The sequence below is a fragment of the Artemia sp. Qi Xiang Cuo genome, chromosome 20 (genome assembly GCF_049724085.1).
Source record: "Artemia sp. Qi Xiang Cuo chromosome 20, ASM4972408v1, whole genome shotgun sequence".
In the NCBI taxonomy this organism is placed as follows: Eukaryota; Metazoa; Arthropoda; class Branchiopoda; order Anostraca; family Artemiidae; genus Artemia; species Artemia sp. Qi Xiang Cuo.
In genome coordinates this window covers 29,832,710-29,847,740 of record NC_142813.1, presented here as the reverse complement: position 1 = coordinate 29,847,740, position 15,031 = coordinate 29,832,710, and the positions used below count along the sequence as shown (strand labels likewise).

The following is a 15,031-nucleotide window of genomic DNA, read 5'->3' as shown; positions in this document are numbered from 1 at the left end:
TTTGTTCAGTATTTTCTTTTTAGAAACTAATAACTGTAGAAAGAAAGTTTTCATTTTCCTTCCCTTCATTTTAGATAAATGTGGAAGGAGACAGGTGCGATCAGTGTCGGCCTGGCACTTTCGGTCTTTCTTCTGATGCTCCTCAGGGTTGCCACTCATGTTTCTGTTCAGGCGTTTCTACAAGCTGTGGTAGCTCTCCCAGCCTATATAAAAGCAACATCTCACTGCAAGTTAATTCACAACATGGCTTCACATTATCTGACAGGTAAATGGCCACTAATAACCCAACTATGGGACTTATCTTCTTTCTTAGTGCAGTAGTAATAATAGTAATGTTTATTTCACTTTGTAAAGCTAATCGGTGTTTCACCTAAATTTTGTTCCAATTGAATCATTCTTCTCTGTTTGGTTTGCTTAGGTTTATTTTGATAACGGTTTTTAAAGTGACACTAGTCATATTTTTATCTATTAATTTAAGACACAAGAAACAAACAATATTAATTGTAATAAATACACATTTTAGACATGTAGGAAGATTTTCCATATACTAAAGTCAGGGGAAAGAAAATAAAAAACTTGCCAGGTTAAAAACTTTAACCTTGAAATAAGTAAAGGAGCACAATGGATTTTTATTAATAAAAGTGATGAAAAAAATTCGATTAAGTCATGTTTTGAGAGAAAGAAGAATAATTATAATAAAAACTAAGCTTTAGATATAAAGTAAAATAAAAGTAAGGATGAAAATATAAGCAAAAAGCAAGCATGTTGAGTTCGATGTGAAAATTCGCGAAATTTCTGAGGTATATAGATATTTTAGCCAACTTTACACCTTTTGCACCCAAAAATTTCACATTGTTAAATTAAATGAATTCTCTAAGCCAAGAAATTGACCATATGGGTAAGAAAGGTTGGTTATTGTTTATTTGCAGAAAAAATTGGTGAAGTTATATATCTAAGTCGGCTTTCGGTGCTTTGCACAATGAACATTTTATTTTTGGGTTAGGTGGATCAAATAAAATAATAGTATTTGAATGTTGTTAAAAAGAGAATATTTCAACTCTCTTAAGGATAAACTGGCTTAATTTGTAGAAGATTTAATTCGTAGTTACCACGAGCTTACTGTGGTCTCCATGGTTACCATTAGTGGTTAATATATGGTTACCGTTCGATGTAAATTGATTTAAACTCTGTTAATCTCATTTTGAAATGACAAATTTGGTTCCTATTATTTTGCAATTAAGAATTGATTAAGAAATCGATTTTCTGGCCAATCGATCTTAATAACCTTTTCTCTATCTTTAGTAATCGATTTGTGGTTATATCAGAAGGAATTCAATACGACCAGGAAGCAAACGGCGTATCATACATTTTCCGAGGAGGACAAACTCAACGACTCTTCTGGTCTCTCCCACCTATTTTTACTGGTAATAAGGTAAGTAAATGATTATTATGGAAACTTAAATGTTTTTATCTGCTCTGTCTTTTTGCCATATTTCTGCATTTTAATAATATTTATGAAATCAATTTTGAGTCTTACAGATATCAAAAGCCCTTAGATAAAATTGGTTAAGAGTGATACTATTGACCTTTAAAAAACAAAGATTGGTCAAATCTACCTTCACTACAAAAAAAAAAAAATCCTGAACTTTAATGTAAAATAATTAAATATAAAACAGCATATGGTACACTTAACCAATTCCAGTGCAGTACAATTGGTTAGAATAAAATATAAGCTTTTATAGTTAGAAGAAGTCAAAACAGTAAAATCTGTATTAGCTAAATGATCAGTGAATTTAATGAATACCTAAAAAAAGAGAGTAAACGAAATAAAACCTTGCTAAGTTTCTTGTTCTTCTTCTTGAAAATATTTTGTTCTTCTTCTTTGAAAAAACTGTTGCTGCTTGTGATTCAAAGATTTCCTTAAAATAACCTCCCTAGCGCCAGCGGTTTTTCAAACAGTTCGTGGTAACGAACTGCAAGCAAGGAGCGACCCGGCTCAATAGTAACCGAAACTCTAAAAAACGGAATTTTGATATCAATAGATGCATCAAAAAAATCAAATTTTAATGCTGATTTCAAATATATAGGTTTCATCAGGTTTAGTCATACCCATCAATAGTTAAGCGCCTTAGCAAATTTGCCTGCTTTTTGAAAAAAGGGGGACACACCCCATAAAAGCTATAGAATCTTAATGAAAATCGCTCCATCAGACTCAGCGTACCAGAGAACCCTACAATTGACGTTTCATGCTCCTATCTGTAAAAATGTGGAATTTTGTATTTTTTGCCAGAAGAAAGATCACGGATGCGTGTTTATTTATTTGTTTGTTTTTTTTCCAGGGGTGATCATATCGACCCAGTAGTTCTAGAATATCGTGGGAGGGCTCATTCGAACGTAAATTAAAAGTTCTAGTGCCCTTTTTAAGAGACCAAAAAAATGGAGGGCAACTAGGCCCCCTCCCACGCTCATTTTTTCCCAAAGTCACCCGACCAAAATTTTGAGATAGCCATTTTGTTCAGCATGGTCGAAAAAATATAATTTACAATGTCTTTGAGGATGACTTGATCCCTCACAGTCCCCGGGGGAAGGGTTGTAAGTTATGAACTTTGCCCAATGAATTTTGCCCAATTTTTACATCTAGTATTGGTTATTGGGAAATATACAGAAATTTTCAGGGGAAAGTTTTTCTGGTAGTGGGGGGGGGGGGTTGGATCGGGGGTTACGTGGGAAATCTTTCGATGGAGGAAGTTTTCATGGGGGAAGATACATTGCTATAAAGGGGGTGCCGGATTTCCCAGTATTATTAAAAAAAAACGATCAGAAATTAAATAAAAAAAAAACAAGTTTTTAACTGAAAAACTTTTCAACTGAAAACTTTTCAACATCAAAAATTACAGCAAACAGAAACTATTACGTATTTGATTGGTTTCTTCCCCCTAGTCAATACCTCGCTCTTTACGCTAAAGTTTTTTTTAGTACTTTCATAAGAGCTATTTATTCTAATTAATGGCCTTTGTGATTAAGCGGTCATTCTCAGAGAATTGGAAAAAAATTTGAATTTTAGTGTAAAGAGCGAGGTATTGAATAGGGGGGCGAATCCCCCTAATATTCGTAATAAAAATATACGAATATAGAAGTTCGTTACGTAAGTTAATTCGTAAGTTACGTATACTTGTTACTAATAAAAACGTTCGTAAATAAAATTTAACAACTTTCGAGAAAGCCAGTTAGCCACAAAAAGTAAAATTAATATGCAAATTTCTTTTTAATTCTTCATGTACGGTGAGCCCAAATCAAAACCTGCATAAAAAACGATCAGAAATTAAATAAAAAAACAAGTTTTTTTAACTGAAAGTAAGGAGCGACATTAAAAGTTAAAACGAACAGAAATTATTCCGTATTTGAAAGGGGCTGTCCCCTCCTCAATGCCTCGCTCTTTACGCTAAAGTTTTTTGTTCTTTTTAAAAAAAGTTGTGAGATAGAGTCAAACTTTAGCATAAAGAGGGAGGCGTTGAAGAGGGGACAGCCCCTTTCATATACGGAATAATTTCTGTTCTTTTTAAGTTTTAATGTCGCTCCTTACTTTCAGTTAAAAAAGCTTGTTTTCGTATTCAATAAACAAAAAGGAAAAAAGTAGATTCGAAAAGCCTTAGGTATCCAGAATATAATAGCGTATCAAGAACCGTTTTGAATAGAGATATCCAGCATTATCTAAATTAAGATTCTAGAATTTTTTGTGTTTTATAAGGAGATAGGTCCCATTTCCAACATCGGATATTAGAGACTTGGTACTTTTCATGGTAAGGGCCAGGAAATACTATTAATTAATATTTTCTATTGGCCTCTTATGCACTGGGGGTTGGGGGCATTTCGGGCGATGGCCTTTTCTGCTGGACGCTGGCTGTTTAATACACATATCCTTCAAAATAACTGCTTATTACAGATAAAACTGGTGCAAAAATATATTTACTGATCAAAATCTATCGTTGAATTTGTAACGGTTAAGAGGGCTGTGTCTTTCAACATGTCAGTTTTAAATATGTTAAACTAGTTAGTGAACCGCCATGATGTACGAATTTATGACTGGAAACAAATTTATGAAATCTGGCGCAAAATGCCGATATGCGCCCTTTTGTGGGGTAAGGTAGTTGTGTGAACCCAAGGCTAAGGGTGCAAAAAAGACAATTTCTTCTCGTATATTTACATTTTAACTATCCATTGACCAGTTTGATTAATTTCATGCACATGCACATAAATGAGAAAAAGATTCGTTGCTGGGTTTGAATTAAGTACATTATTCACCTAGTTGAGAAAAATACAGCCCAGATCTCAAGTAATTACAAGTCTATGACTGTTGCTTACATGATTGAGTATGGAGAAAACTCATAAGTTTACTTTGGAATGGACTTGCTCAAATTGGATTATAAAAAAGCTCAGTGATCGATGGAAAGAAAGCTTGTTGTTACTCTTTGGTATTAATCCTTACTTTAGGGGGGGAAATAATTGAATTTTGGTAGAGGCAAGAGCCAATGTAGTGCTTTGAGGCACCTTCCCTCCAAAAATTGAAAGAACTCGATTCGAAATTTAAATCTTATATAGATAGGAAAGGCTACTTTAATTTTTTTTTTGCGCTTGATTATAATTTTATCTGAAACTGCCATGAGATTTCTAAGTAGTATTCAATCTGATTTTTCCAGCTAAAATCATATGGCAGTCACTTAACAATCACCCAGTTATTTGAAGAAAGACCAGGATCTCCTTTATATGAAGATGGAGACGTCATCATAATTGGTAACGGTGTTTCAATATTTTGGGTGAACCCAAACCCGGCAATATCTGGTGTCCCATCTACAATAACAATCCCTCTACGGGAAAATGGCTGGATAAGAATGGACGGTAGGGCATCAAGAGGTTTACCAGCATCACGTGATGATTTTATGGCTGTTTTGGCTAATATTGAGGCATTATTAATTCGAGCTACCTTTTCACTGGGAACAACACGAACAAGGTTAGTGCTAATTTAGATACTAGGGTTTTGCGCTTAAAGTACTTCCGAGTTGTTTGGTCATTTGCACTAAGAAATCTAAGTATTTTAAGTATTATGAATTATGCAATTATGTATTGGTGCAAGTTCGACCCTTCGAATCTCAAGGGAGTCTTCAAATTTCAAGTCAAATGTTTAAGTCAATGGAGTTTCCAAATCTCAAGGGAGTCAAATTAACAAGAAAGTCGGGTTAAGAAGTTATTTAAGTTTGGGATGCTCGGTTAATCCAAGCACAAAGGTGGTAACTATCAGCTATGAACTGCCAAAATATTTTATTAATAGATTGAGCAATTTTTCATGAATCCAATCTCAACCAGATTTGGGTTTTCAGTTAAATTGGGCCTTAGGCACCCGAGCTGGTGCTCTTTGGGATCTGAAATTGTGGTAGCAGTTTTCTAAATTCGGGATCCAAAGGTATCTAAAGTCTGGATAGTAGCTTGCTAATTATGGTACCCTAGGAAATCCACTAAGTTGGGGGTAAATCCTGACAATTTGTTTGATTGAGCTCTGAGGTTGGGAGAAAAAATTCCAGTATTTTTCTTCATTTAGTACTACTGTGAATAAGATTGTAAAATTTTACAGGTTTACATTTTTAGTTCTTGAGTGAAATATGGTGGGGATAGTAAATCAACGAAGATTTGTAACCATTTTTCTTCCATCTGTGTAATTGACTTGTTTGTTCAAACAGAACTGTTTTTGCGTGTAAGGATCTCATTGGTATCTGTCGAATGTACTTACGTTACCTGCATTACTTCATTGATTTCCCTGAGTACGGAAATTACCATCCAGCATACCCAATTTCAGATACATTTAAATTTATTGGGCAACGGAGTTGCTACCCTGACTTTAGATCCATTGAGATCCACCCAGGGTTAGGGAAGCACAGACGCCAGTTTTACTGCCAGTATTGTCATGATTTAAATCTTAACCAGATAATCGTCATAATACGATAACAAAAAAGTCGACCTTATAGAAATATTTTAAATTTTGTGCGTCAGGGGAAGTTAATTTTATTTGCAAAAAATTATTTCTCAAGGAGTTCAAACCAAATGCAATATATAAAAAGCGGAAAATGTCAGTCTCTTCTTAAATTAGTCTCTGCATACAAGGAGTAGATAAGTCTACTTTTTTTTTTAAACCAAGTAACACTCTACTGATTTCGAGAATGCTCAGAAACATTAGCTGTTTCTTTGCAGAATTCATGTTGCGATTTACTTGTTGCGCATGCTCTGTTATCTTTACGACTCAGCACCAAGCTCCTGGCGTAGTCTTTTTCTGTTTAAGTATGAAATAAGCCTAATTCTAGTGCTCTTCTCTCCCCAGGATTTCTAATGTTAGAATGGGATCTGCAGTGGAGTTTGACAATGGAGAAGATCAAGCAAGAGAGGTTGAAGATTGTCGTTGCCCTCCAGGCTACATTGGATTTTCCTGTGAGGTATAAAAAAATATTAGTATATATAGACATATCGGCCATGTCAAAATACATGCCCATTCTTTCTACTAAAATTAAATGTTTATGTGAAGGAATGGTCGCACGGTTAATATTGGGGCCTTGCTCGTGAGACTACGTGGGCTGTTACCATCCTACCTCTCATTCCCCCAGAGCCACATTTTTTGGACTTCTTGGTCAATTTTCAGCGGAACCGTCATTTCAAAATTAAGATATGATTCCATGAAGCACAATTTTGAGATGCGTATTTTTTCTAATGTTGAAAAAAGCTTGGGAGAGGGCTCATTTCATTTCAATCACTTTTGGACCTTTTTGAGACCACTAGAACTTTGAACTATACCACGACATTCCGTTCCATCCAAAGTGGCCGAAAAAAAAAACTTTAGACGTATCGATCTTTACCAGGTCAACATTACCGAATTAAATTGGATATTGCATTAAAATTATTATCACTTATTTTTTACTTCTCTGTATTCTGTTATCTTATTACTCTAAATAGGTGTAGCAAGGGTAGATTTGCAGCTTAAACAATTTAAAATACAAAAAAAAAGAGGAAAAAGCAGCTAGTATTTTTTCTCGTTAATGGAGTTTCTATTTGGGAACAATTGACTTACTAAAATGTTAAATAGCGGGAAAAAATGTTTCCTGTTAGACAATTTTACAACCCAAGTAGCGCCAGATGAAGTAAAAAAGCAAACGTGCTTAACATATTCCTGTTGATTTGCAAACCATTACTGAAAATGGATATGACAATCAACAGTTGTATTTTCTTTCTACTAGCAAACCAACCAGAAAGGGGTTCCTAATGGGTTCTTTAAAATAATGGTCTAATTTACAGTCTTCTTAGACTCTCATCTTTTGTCTGTACAGTATTCTTGGATCCGTAGTGTAACAGATAAAAACAGCTGTTAGTTCAAAAAGGGCATGATCAATCAAACGAGCATTAAAATAGTTTTGCGACAGTACACTTTTTCGCCAAACTTTTGTTTTCTTGAGAACAGTCAGTACTACAGACAAAAGATATATATTATGTTCCCTAATATAATGATATTATTATCAGCCATCTGTTTATAAGCAAATTTACACCCTTTGGACTTACTGCTACGCATCTCGTTTTAAGACTAACAGGATCCATTGTTGTACGTTTTGCTCTGACAGATGTGTAACAAAAATCAAAGTTCGCTGATAATTTAATTTTTCTGCTAGTCATGTGCTTCTGGATACTACCGTGATGCAAATGATCGCTCATACAGTCGACTTGGCAGCTGCAAGCCCTGTCGCTGCTCTCAAAATGAAGAGTCGTGTGCACTTGGAGAAACCAGACTTATATGTCAATGTAAACCGGGATTCACTGGTGAAGCTTGTGAATTAGAAGGTACGAATCTTATGTGAAATTATTAAAAATACCGATGACGTATAAGCTGGTGTTTAGCATTTGCATTCTGTGGTTAACTCATTTACATGATTCTTGTGTCCTCTTAGATTATAAAGCTGTATGATTATGCTGGTAAACCTGGTTCCAGCATATTAAAGAGTTTTGTTTTTATGACAATTTTTTTATTGCGCAAAACCGTAATTGACATATCCGTTGTCTGAATTTAGAATCTTTTTCACGTTTTGCTAGTTAGAGATCTTTTTAAACTACGTTTTAGGAAATTATAGAAAATCATCCTTAAATCTCACCTAGAAAATAATTCTTAAATCTCATGAATGAGCTGAAATTTGGAATACATTGTTCTTTTTTTATATATACAAACTGAGCGTGGGGCCATTCAGCCGAAATCCCGTTATAAACGCACGCTAATAAATTTGTAGATTTATTAACTAAGCTCAAAATCTAGACTGCGGAAAAGGCGGCGCGAGAATTTTATTTGGCACTGTTTACCAACATTTGAATAATAATCGTTATTTCGTTTAAATGGAATTAAAACAAATGAGTAAATAGATATAAAATTTTTTCTGCTTGAACTCTAAAATGGTTTCTGGCCTGAAAACCTGTTATGTTCAAATATAATTACATTGAATATTTGCATTAATAATTACATTACATTCGCCAATCGATATTGAAATTGATATTTTGATAACAGTATTGCCATCTTTTCTTTATTCTTTTTTTTTCTCCTTTTTAAGGCATCTATCGTATTTGCCGTAGTTGCATTGAGAAGTTTTAAAACTACTTCAGGATAGACTGCAGAAAATATGTGGGTCAAAATGACAAAGTTTTGCTTGATAGACCTTGGTACTATGAACAAGGTAGTGCTAGTTAAATACCTTGATACTAGGTAAATATTGAGTGCCGGAAATTATTATGTAAAAAGCGAGTCCGAGATTGGTACTTATAATTTTAAACTTCAATAAATTGCAATAAGAACAATTAAAAATTAGGTTCTAAGGCCAGTAAAACTCACAAAAGAGAAATGTACTGCAGTTATTACGCCTGTATAATCACCACGACATCCACAGTACAAATGAAGAATAAAAAATGGAATTCAAAATAACAAGAAACTAAAATAATGGCCATAAAAAGAATTTGAAGTAAGACAAAATTAAGAGACAAAAATAAAAACAACACAGAAAATAATTTAAGGGAAAACATGACAAACATACAAGCAAAACAGACAATAGAGTTACTTCTGTCCAGTCAAGATTTTTTTTTCTTAACGCGGTGCCCGCACCCGGTGTCGGTGCTGGTGAGCTCCGTGGTATTCTCGAAAAGTAAAATAGATGGAATGTGTTTTACTGAGACTTAAGAATTGGGTATCAGAGTTGAAACCAAAAATAACAAAACGCTATGAGTAAGAGTTTATACCTACAATTTACCGGTGTGTCGGTCCTGTTTACTGACTCATCTATGGGGATAAAAGTTACAACTCAATTTTCATAAGCTTTTCAGTAAGTTTTAAAATTTAAAGTTATTAAAGGATGCTGTTCTTGTTATTTCTCTTGTAGTACTGAAATACTTGCAGACAGGGCAAGGACAAAGATTTTCTTTCACTTTGTAAGATTTCTTATATCCTTCGAAACAGTCCTTCTCAATACATTCCTGGAGATAGTGTGTTAAAATGTATGAAAACATCAATATTGTGTTAAAGCGCTTTTTATGTCAAATATTGATAATAGTTACTTTTTTTCCGGAACTTTCACCTATAATTTAGTAAAATTATATGGCTGATATGATTTTCGTAATTTTTTTATTGATATTTTGCCAAAACTAAATTCTATACCATTCCTGGACATTTTATGTGCTGAACCATGTTCTGTGCTGACGAAATGCTATGTGCGAAGTAGGGTCATAGAATTGATGGTGTCAACGAAACCTGGCCTGACTTTAGATGCTGATGTCTTGTATAACTTTTTTTTGCTCTCTCTCTTAATCACCATAGTAATTACTTTTTTAAGTGGAATGTTCTATTAGAATTTTATGTTGTACTTTGAGATGACTATTAATTTTTTTTCTCTCAGTTCTTCTTTTTCTATCTATGTGTACTTTTTAAGCTCTTCTGTTATTGACTGTAGTGCATGTTTTTTAAGGAAAGCTGACTCTCGAAATTTCACCTATTATTGTTCAAAAAAGCCCTGGAACAGTAGTTCAGTTTACATGTAACTACCAGGCTTATGAGACTTTGAACATGGAAGCTCGTGTAATGTTCAGAGATGGGTCAGCCATCACTCCATCCGTTCGCGAAACGATGCGAAATGGTAACGGACGTGGTGGTATAACATGGTCTATGCCAATTGAAGAAAACCACACTTTAGTAATGTGTAAAGTGACAAATAATTTTGGAGTTATCATCGGAGAAGTGACTAGTCGCATAAGACCAGGTTGGATTTACTAACTCTAACGGGCCCTCTGTTTTCACGTTATGTGACTTTTTCACCAGTTTTTCGTCAAGGATAAATTCTGGCGGATTTTCTAACTCAGTAACATTTATGGCTAATTTATTATGACTAACATGGCTAAAATGTAGTCATTTAATTGTTAAAGTTTCAATTCAGTCAAAATTTATTAAATTTAGGTAAAAAGAGGTTTAATTATCAAAATTTTAATTTAATAAAAATTTATCTAATAATTGAATCTAAATTTCGTTTAATTAATAATTATCGAATTTTTGTTTGGCTGCCATTTTTTTTATTTGGCTAAATGGCTAAAATTTAGAGACAATATCATTAGAATCCATTGGGAATGGAAGACATAATATTAAGTATTTTATAAATTAACTATTCTTTTATTAGTAATTTTACTTCTATTATTAACGAGAAGTTTAATAAAACTCCAATGAACGTTACAAATTTGTGAATGCTTTCTTCTGTTCCAGAATTTCTCTTCATTTGCATGAAAATTAGAAATCAGGTTTTTGCACCGTTCCATTGTTTTTATCGTTTATCACGTTTATCCTTATTAATAGCATGCACAAAATGGCTTCAGTCGTTTTATGAAAATATTCTTTTATCAGCATGATTTACTAAACACCTTTTTTTATTTATCAGTGCTAGTTTTTTGCACTTACATGATTTGCTTCTAGTAACTGAAATCATAATGTTTTGGCTTCTTGATATCTTTTTATTTAGTTACTTTTCTTTTAGCTGGAAGGCTTATCCCCTCTCTTTTGTTTTAATAGTATGCTGTACTTTTGGGAAATAGAAATATTAAGCTTCCGATGCATATGAAAACGAATAAATTAAAAAAAAAGCCAATATTTCTTATGTTATGGACTCCATGTAGATCATTTTTGAGGTATGGAAGTTCAGCCTGGAAATTTTCAACATATACATACTCAAAACTTTATTTGGGAGAGGGCATCCTTACTTTGGGTGAAGGTAGGTAATATACACTATAAAAAAAAACGGAACACACTGGAGAATTCTATGGAAATTGTATGAAATCATAGACGAAACCATAATAAACCAGATATCCTCGTGGAGATAAGGGTTTAATGCCCAGATTTCCCTTACGAATGCATGTCAGTCCTGACAGGTTAATGCTTATTGGGATTTTATTTTCTTTCTGCCTTCATGTATTGGAAAAACGTGACCATCTTCAGGAGGATGGGAAGCTTTCCTTCTAGAGAACTAAGAGTTGTAAGTTTTACGTAGAAGATGGAAGACCAAGAATGTATTCAATCTCTGGATCATAAATGAGAAAAATATTTGATTGTTGTTTCTGCTGTAAAGTGAATTGTAAATACGTTAGGTAATTAGTCAAACAAAATATATTTTGGGGCGTTCCCAATAGCAGTGTCTAGAATATTCCAGCAAAAAATATAGAAAAGTTACAAAAAGAAACTTGCGTTGATTTTGAATTGAAAATCAAGTATTTTGCAGTAGGGAATCAAGACATGGCTAATTGTAGGAAAAAAAAACAAGACAGATAGTCTGAGTAATTGAGAGGCAAAAATGTTTAAATGGCACGGGTAAATAGTGGGAGTAAGTATGACTTTCTTATTGGACAAGTACTTGTGTTTTAGTTTTTGGAAAGGCCCGCCTGACTAGAGTCTTAAGCAGGCTGACCAAGAATCTAAAATTGACATAGGACCATTATATTGCCTTGGAGATCTCCAAAAAAATAAAGTCAAATAGGAAAATCATAAGAGAAACCTATTATTAAACCATACAAAACCTATTTTGCATGAATCTTTTGCCATTTTAGATGGTTGGAGTAAAGAAAAATTTGCCAACAAGAATTAAATCATAAATAAAAGTATACATTATAAATTACAACACATGAAAAATACTTTTTTTTATTAATTAGTATCTGAGGTGATCTGTTCGTTCTTATCCCCGAGAATCTGAGAAAAGCTTATTTATTTGATTACATTTACTTCTGTATTGATTAATCGCACTCACAGGGAATTTGTAAATTTAAAGTGAAATTCTCTTACCTGAAACTCATAGCCTTGCTGGTTTTGATACTATGTAGATCATTTTGCCTTGTAGTCTAACCCTTCGCTTATTGGGATTTATTTTTTGTGAAAATTCGTCTTCTTCATTTTTTTCTCATTGCTCTTTAAGGCAAGGTACTGTGCCCAGAAAAAATTCTGAAAGTGCCTTATAATTATTTCAGTTGGAATTCCTACATCTGATCCTCTTATTGACTCTCCAGAACCAGCTGTTCCTTCTATATCCGTTACTGTTAGTGATTCTAAAATCCAAATTGTCAACGTTGGAAGCACTGCATACCTTACATGTTCTGCAACTTCGATATCCCGACCGGTATGTTTTTTTAAATCTTTTGAATTTTCTTCAAGAAAAATATTTGGGTGAACTTTAGTTTCCAAGATTTTAATGAGACTTAGAAAAATTGTTGTGTCTAAAATACTTTTTGAAATCTTAAAGTAAAATAAACTAGGGCAGATTTATATGAAAAAAAAAAAAAAAAAAAAACAGGTTGTTCTATAATTCTTTGTATGGTAAATCTCTGTGTTTACTCAGTCACGTATAGGGGATGAGCTCCCATCTAATTCCTAATCCAGCATTTAAAGGAGACATCAACGGTTATCTTGGAGGTTGTAAGCCTGGAGGCTAGAAGCTTAGTGAGCCACCAAGTGACTCACTGAGGAACTTCTCTCGTCACTTGCTAATCGGCTTGACTGAGCAGGCTCCAGGGAGGGACACATTTAAAAAGTACGGCATTCGTAATGTGGCAGAAGAAGCCTTGGGATGGTCATCAAGACAAGCTGGGACAAGTACTGCATTATCTTGGGGAATTGAGCAATATAGAATTTCAAGAAGACGTTATTATTATCATTTTTGCTGTTTAATACTTCTTTTTGTTAGAATTCTTATGATAGGTTTATGATTGATTTTTGCTAGTGAGCTGTTGCCGTATTTATCCCTTCATAGGATAGACAAGTTTCACACTATTCTAGTACTTTGATTTGTTATTCCTTGCTTTTACAACTATATAAATTCAACCTTTTAGTTTGCAATACTACTACTACTCCTGCTACTAATAATAACTCACCGCAGCACCAAGCCGCCAGAGGCCAATACAGCTACGCACGCTTCTCCTCCTTTCCAAACTATTCAAAGCCTTCCTCTTTGCACCCGCCCAGGAAGTTTCCAGTTCCATCAAATCTTTCTTTATGACATCTTCCCACCCTAGACGAGGGCGACTTGCTTTCCGTTTAGCCCTAAATGGTTGGCCGAAAAGAACAATATTCGGCAATCTGTCATCCTTCATCCGCAGAACGTGCTCTAGCCATCTCAACCTCTCTTTCATTGTAGCCCTACAAAGCAGGATTGAACCACATTTTTCATATAGCCTATTGTTTGAAATACAGTCAGTCAGCCGGGTGCCCAGAACACTTCTTAAGAAGTTTCTCTGGAAAATATCTAGCAAATCTTCCTCCACTTTTTGGAGCGCCCATCCGTCAAAACCATGTTTGACTACTGTCATCACTGTAGCTTCCATTAATTAATTTTTGGTTTGCAGACTTATCTTCCCATTCTTCCAGACTTTTTTCAACTGTGAAAAAAAACACCCTGAGCCTTGTCTATCTTATATTTAACATCTTCACTGCTCCCACCATCTTTACTAATAATACTACCAAGGTAAGTGAAGCTGCCCACCTGATCAATCTTTTCATTGCCCAATATAACCTTTTCATCTTCACTTATTCCTAGACTTAGTGACTTAGTCTTTCTAGCATTAATTTTCAAACCAATTCTAGCACCCTGAACTTGCAAAACTTCTAAAAGTTCATTCATTTTGCTTACACTTTCATCTAAGATGCTTAAATCATCAGCGTGATCCAAGTCCAGGAGACTTTTTCCTCCCCATTTGATTCCGTGGTCTCCCATTGCCTTTCCTGTGCTTCTTAAAACAAAGTCCATCAAAATAATCCATACAAAAGGAGATAGAACACAACCCTCCTTAACTCCTGATTTAATAAAAAAAAAAAAACAGCTGCTAACTTCACTTCCTACCTTAACCATAGCAGTATTAAGCTCGTATACGGACCTAATAAATCTAGTACATTTCTCTGGTATACAAGGATAAGACCTTTGCTAAAGTTTTTCTATCTATATACTCAAATGCTTGCTCATAATCTATAAAACTTAGGACCAAAGGTGTTTGAAAACTCAGGCACTTCTCAATTATTAGCCTAAGATTGAAAATTTGGTCGACACATCCTCTACCTTTTCTGAAACCGCACTGCTCTTCTCTTAAAACTTTGTCTACAGCATCTCTCAGTCTAAAAAGTATCATATTACTAAGTAATTTACTACCTACAGAGACCAGACTAATGCCTCGATAATTACCACACTCACTTTTATCACCTTTCTTTTAAAGTGGATTAATTAAGGTTTTCCTCAAATTGTTTGGTACCTTATTCAAAAATCCTTCTAATAATCTTCAGTAACTGATTTCTAGCCTCAGAGTCACCATATTTAAGAAACTCATTTACCGCCCTATCAGCACCAGGAGCCTTATTACTCTTTAATACATTTAATACTGTTGCTAATTCCTCCTCACAAAACAAATCTTCCTTCACATCCAAGGTATCACAAACTTTTTCATTTTCCTCTATATCTTT

At 34.2% G+C, this 15,031-nt stretch overlaps 1 protein-coding gene across 1 annotated transcript in view; it reads left to right on the top strand.

Moving 5' to 3' along the window:
- The window catches only part of trol (terribly reduced optic lobes), a 369,703-nt gene that overhangs the window by 215,168 nt on the left and 139,504 nt on the right, over nucleotides 1-15,031 (top strand). Inside the window, exons 36-42 of the mRNA XM_089106068.1 lie at nucleotides 75-265; nucleotides 1,303-1,432; nucleotides 4,698-5,008; nucleotides 6,368-6,479; nucleotides 7,701-7,869; nucleotides 10,026-10,316; nucleotides 12,556-12,704. Coding sequence (XP_088962194.1) covers nucleotides 75-265; nucleotides 1,303-1,432; nucleotides 4,698-5,008; nucleotides 6,368-6,479; nucleotides 7,701-7,869; nucleotides 10,026-10,316; nucleotides 12,556-12,704 — 1,353 coding nt within the window. The remainder of the gene's footprint in view (nucleotides 1-74; nucleotides 266-1,302; nucleotides 1,433-4,697; nucleotides 5,009-6,367; nucleotides 6,480-7,700; nucleotides 7,870-10,025; nucleotides 10,317-12,555; nucleotides 12,705-15,031) is intronic.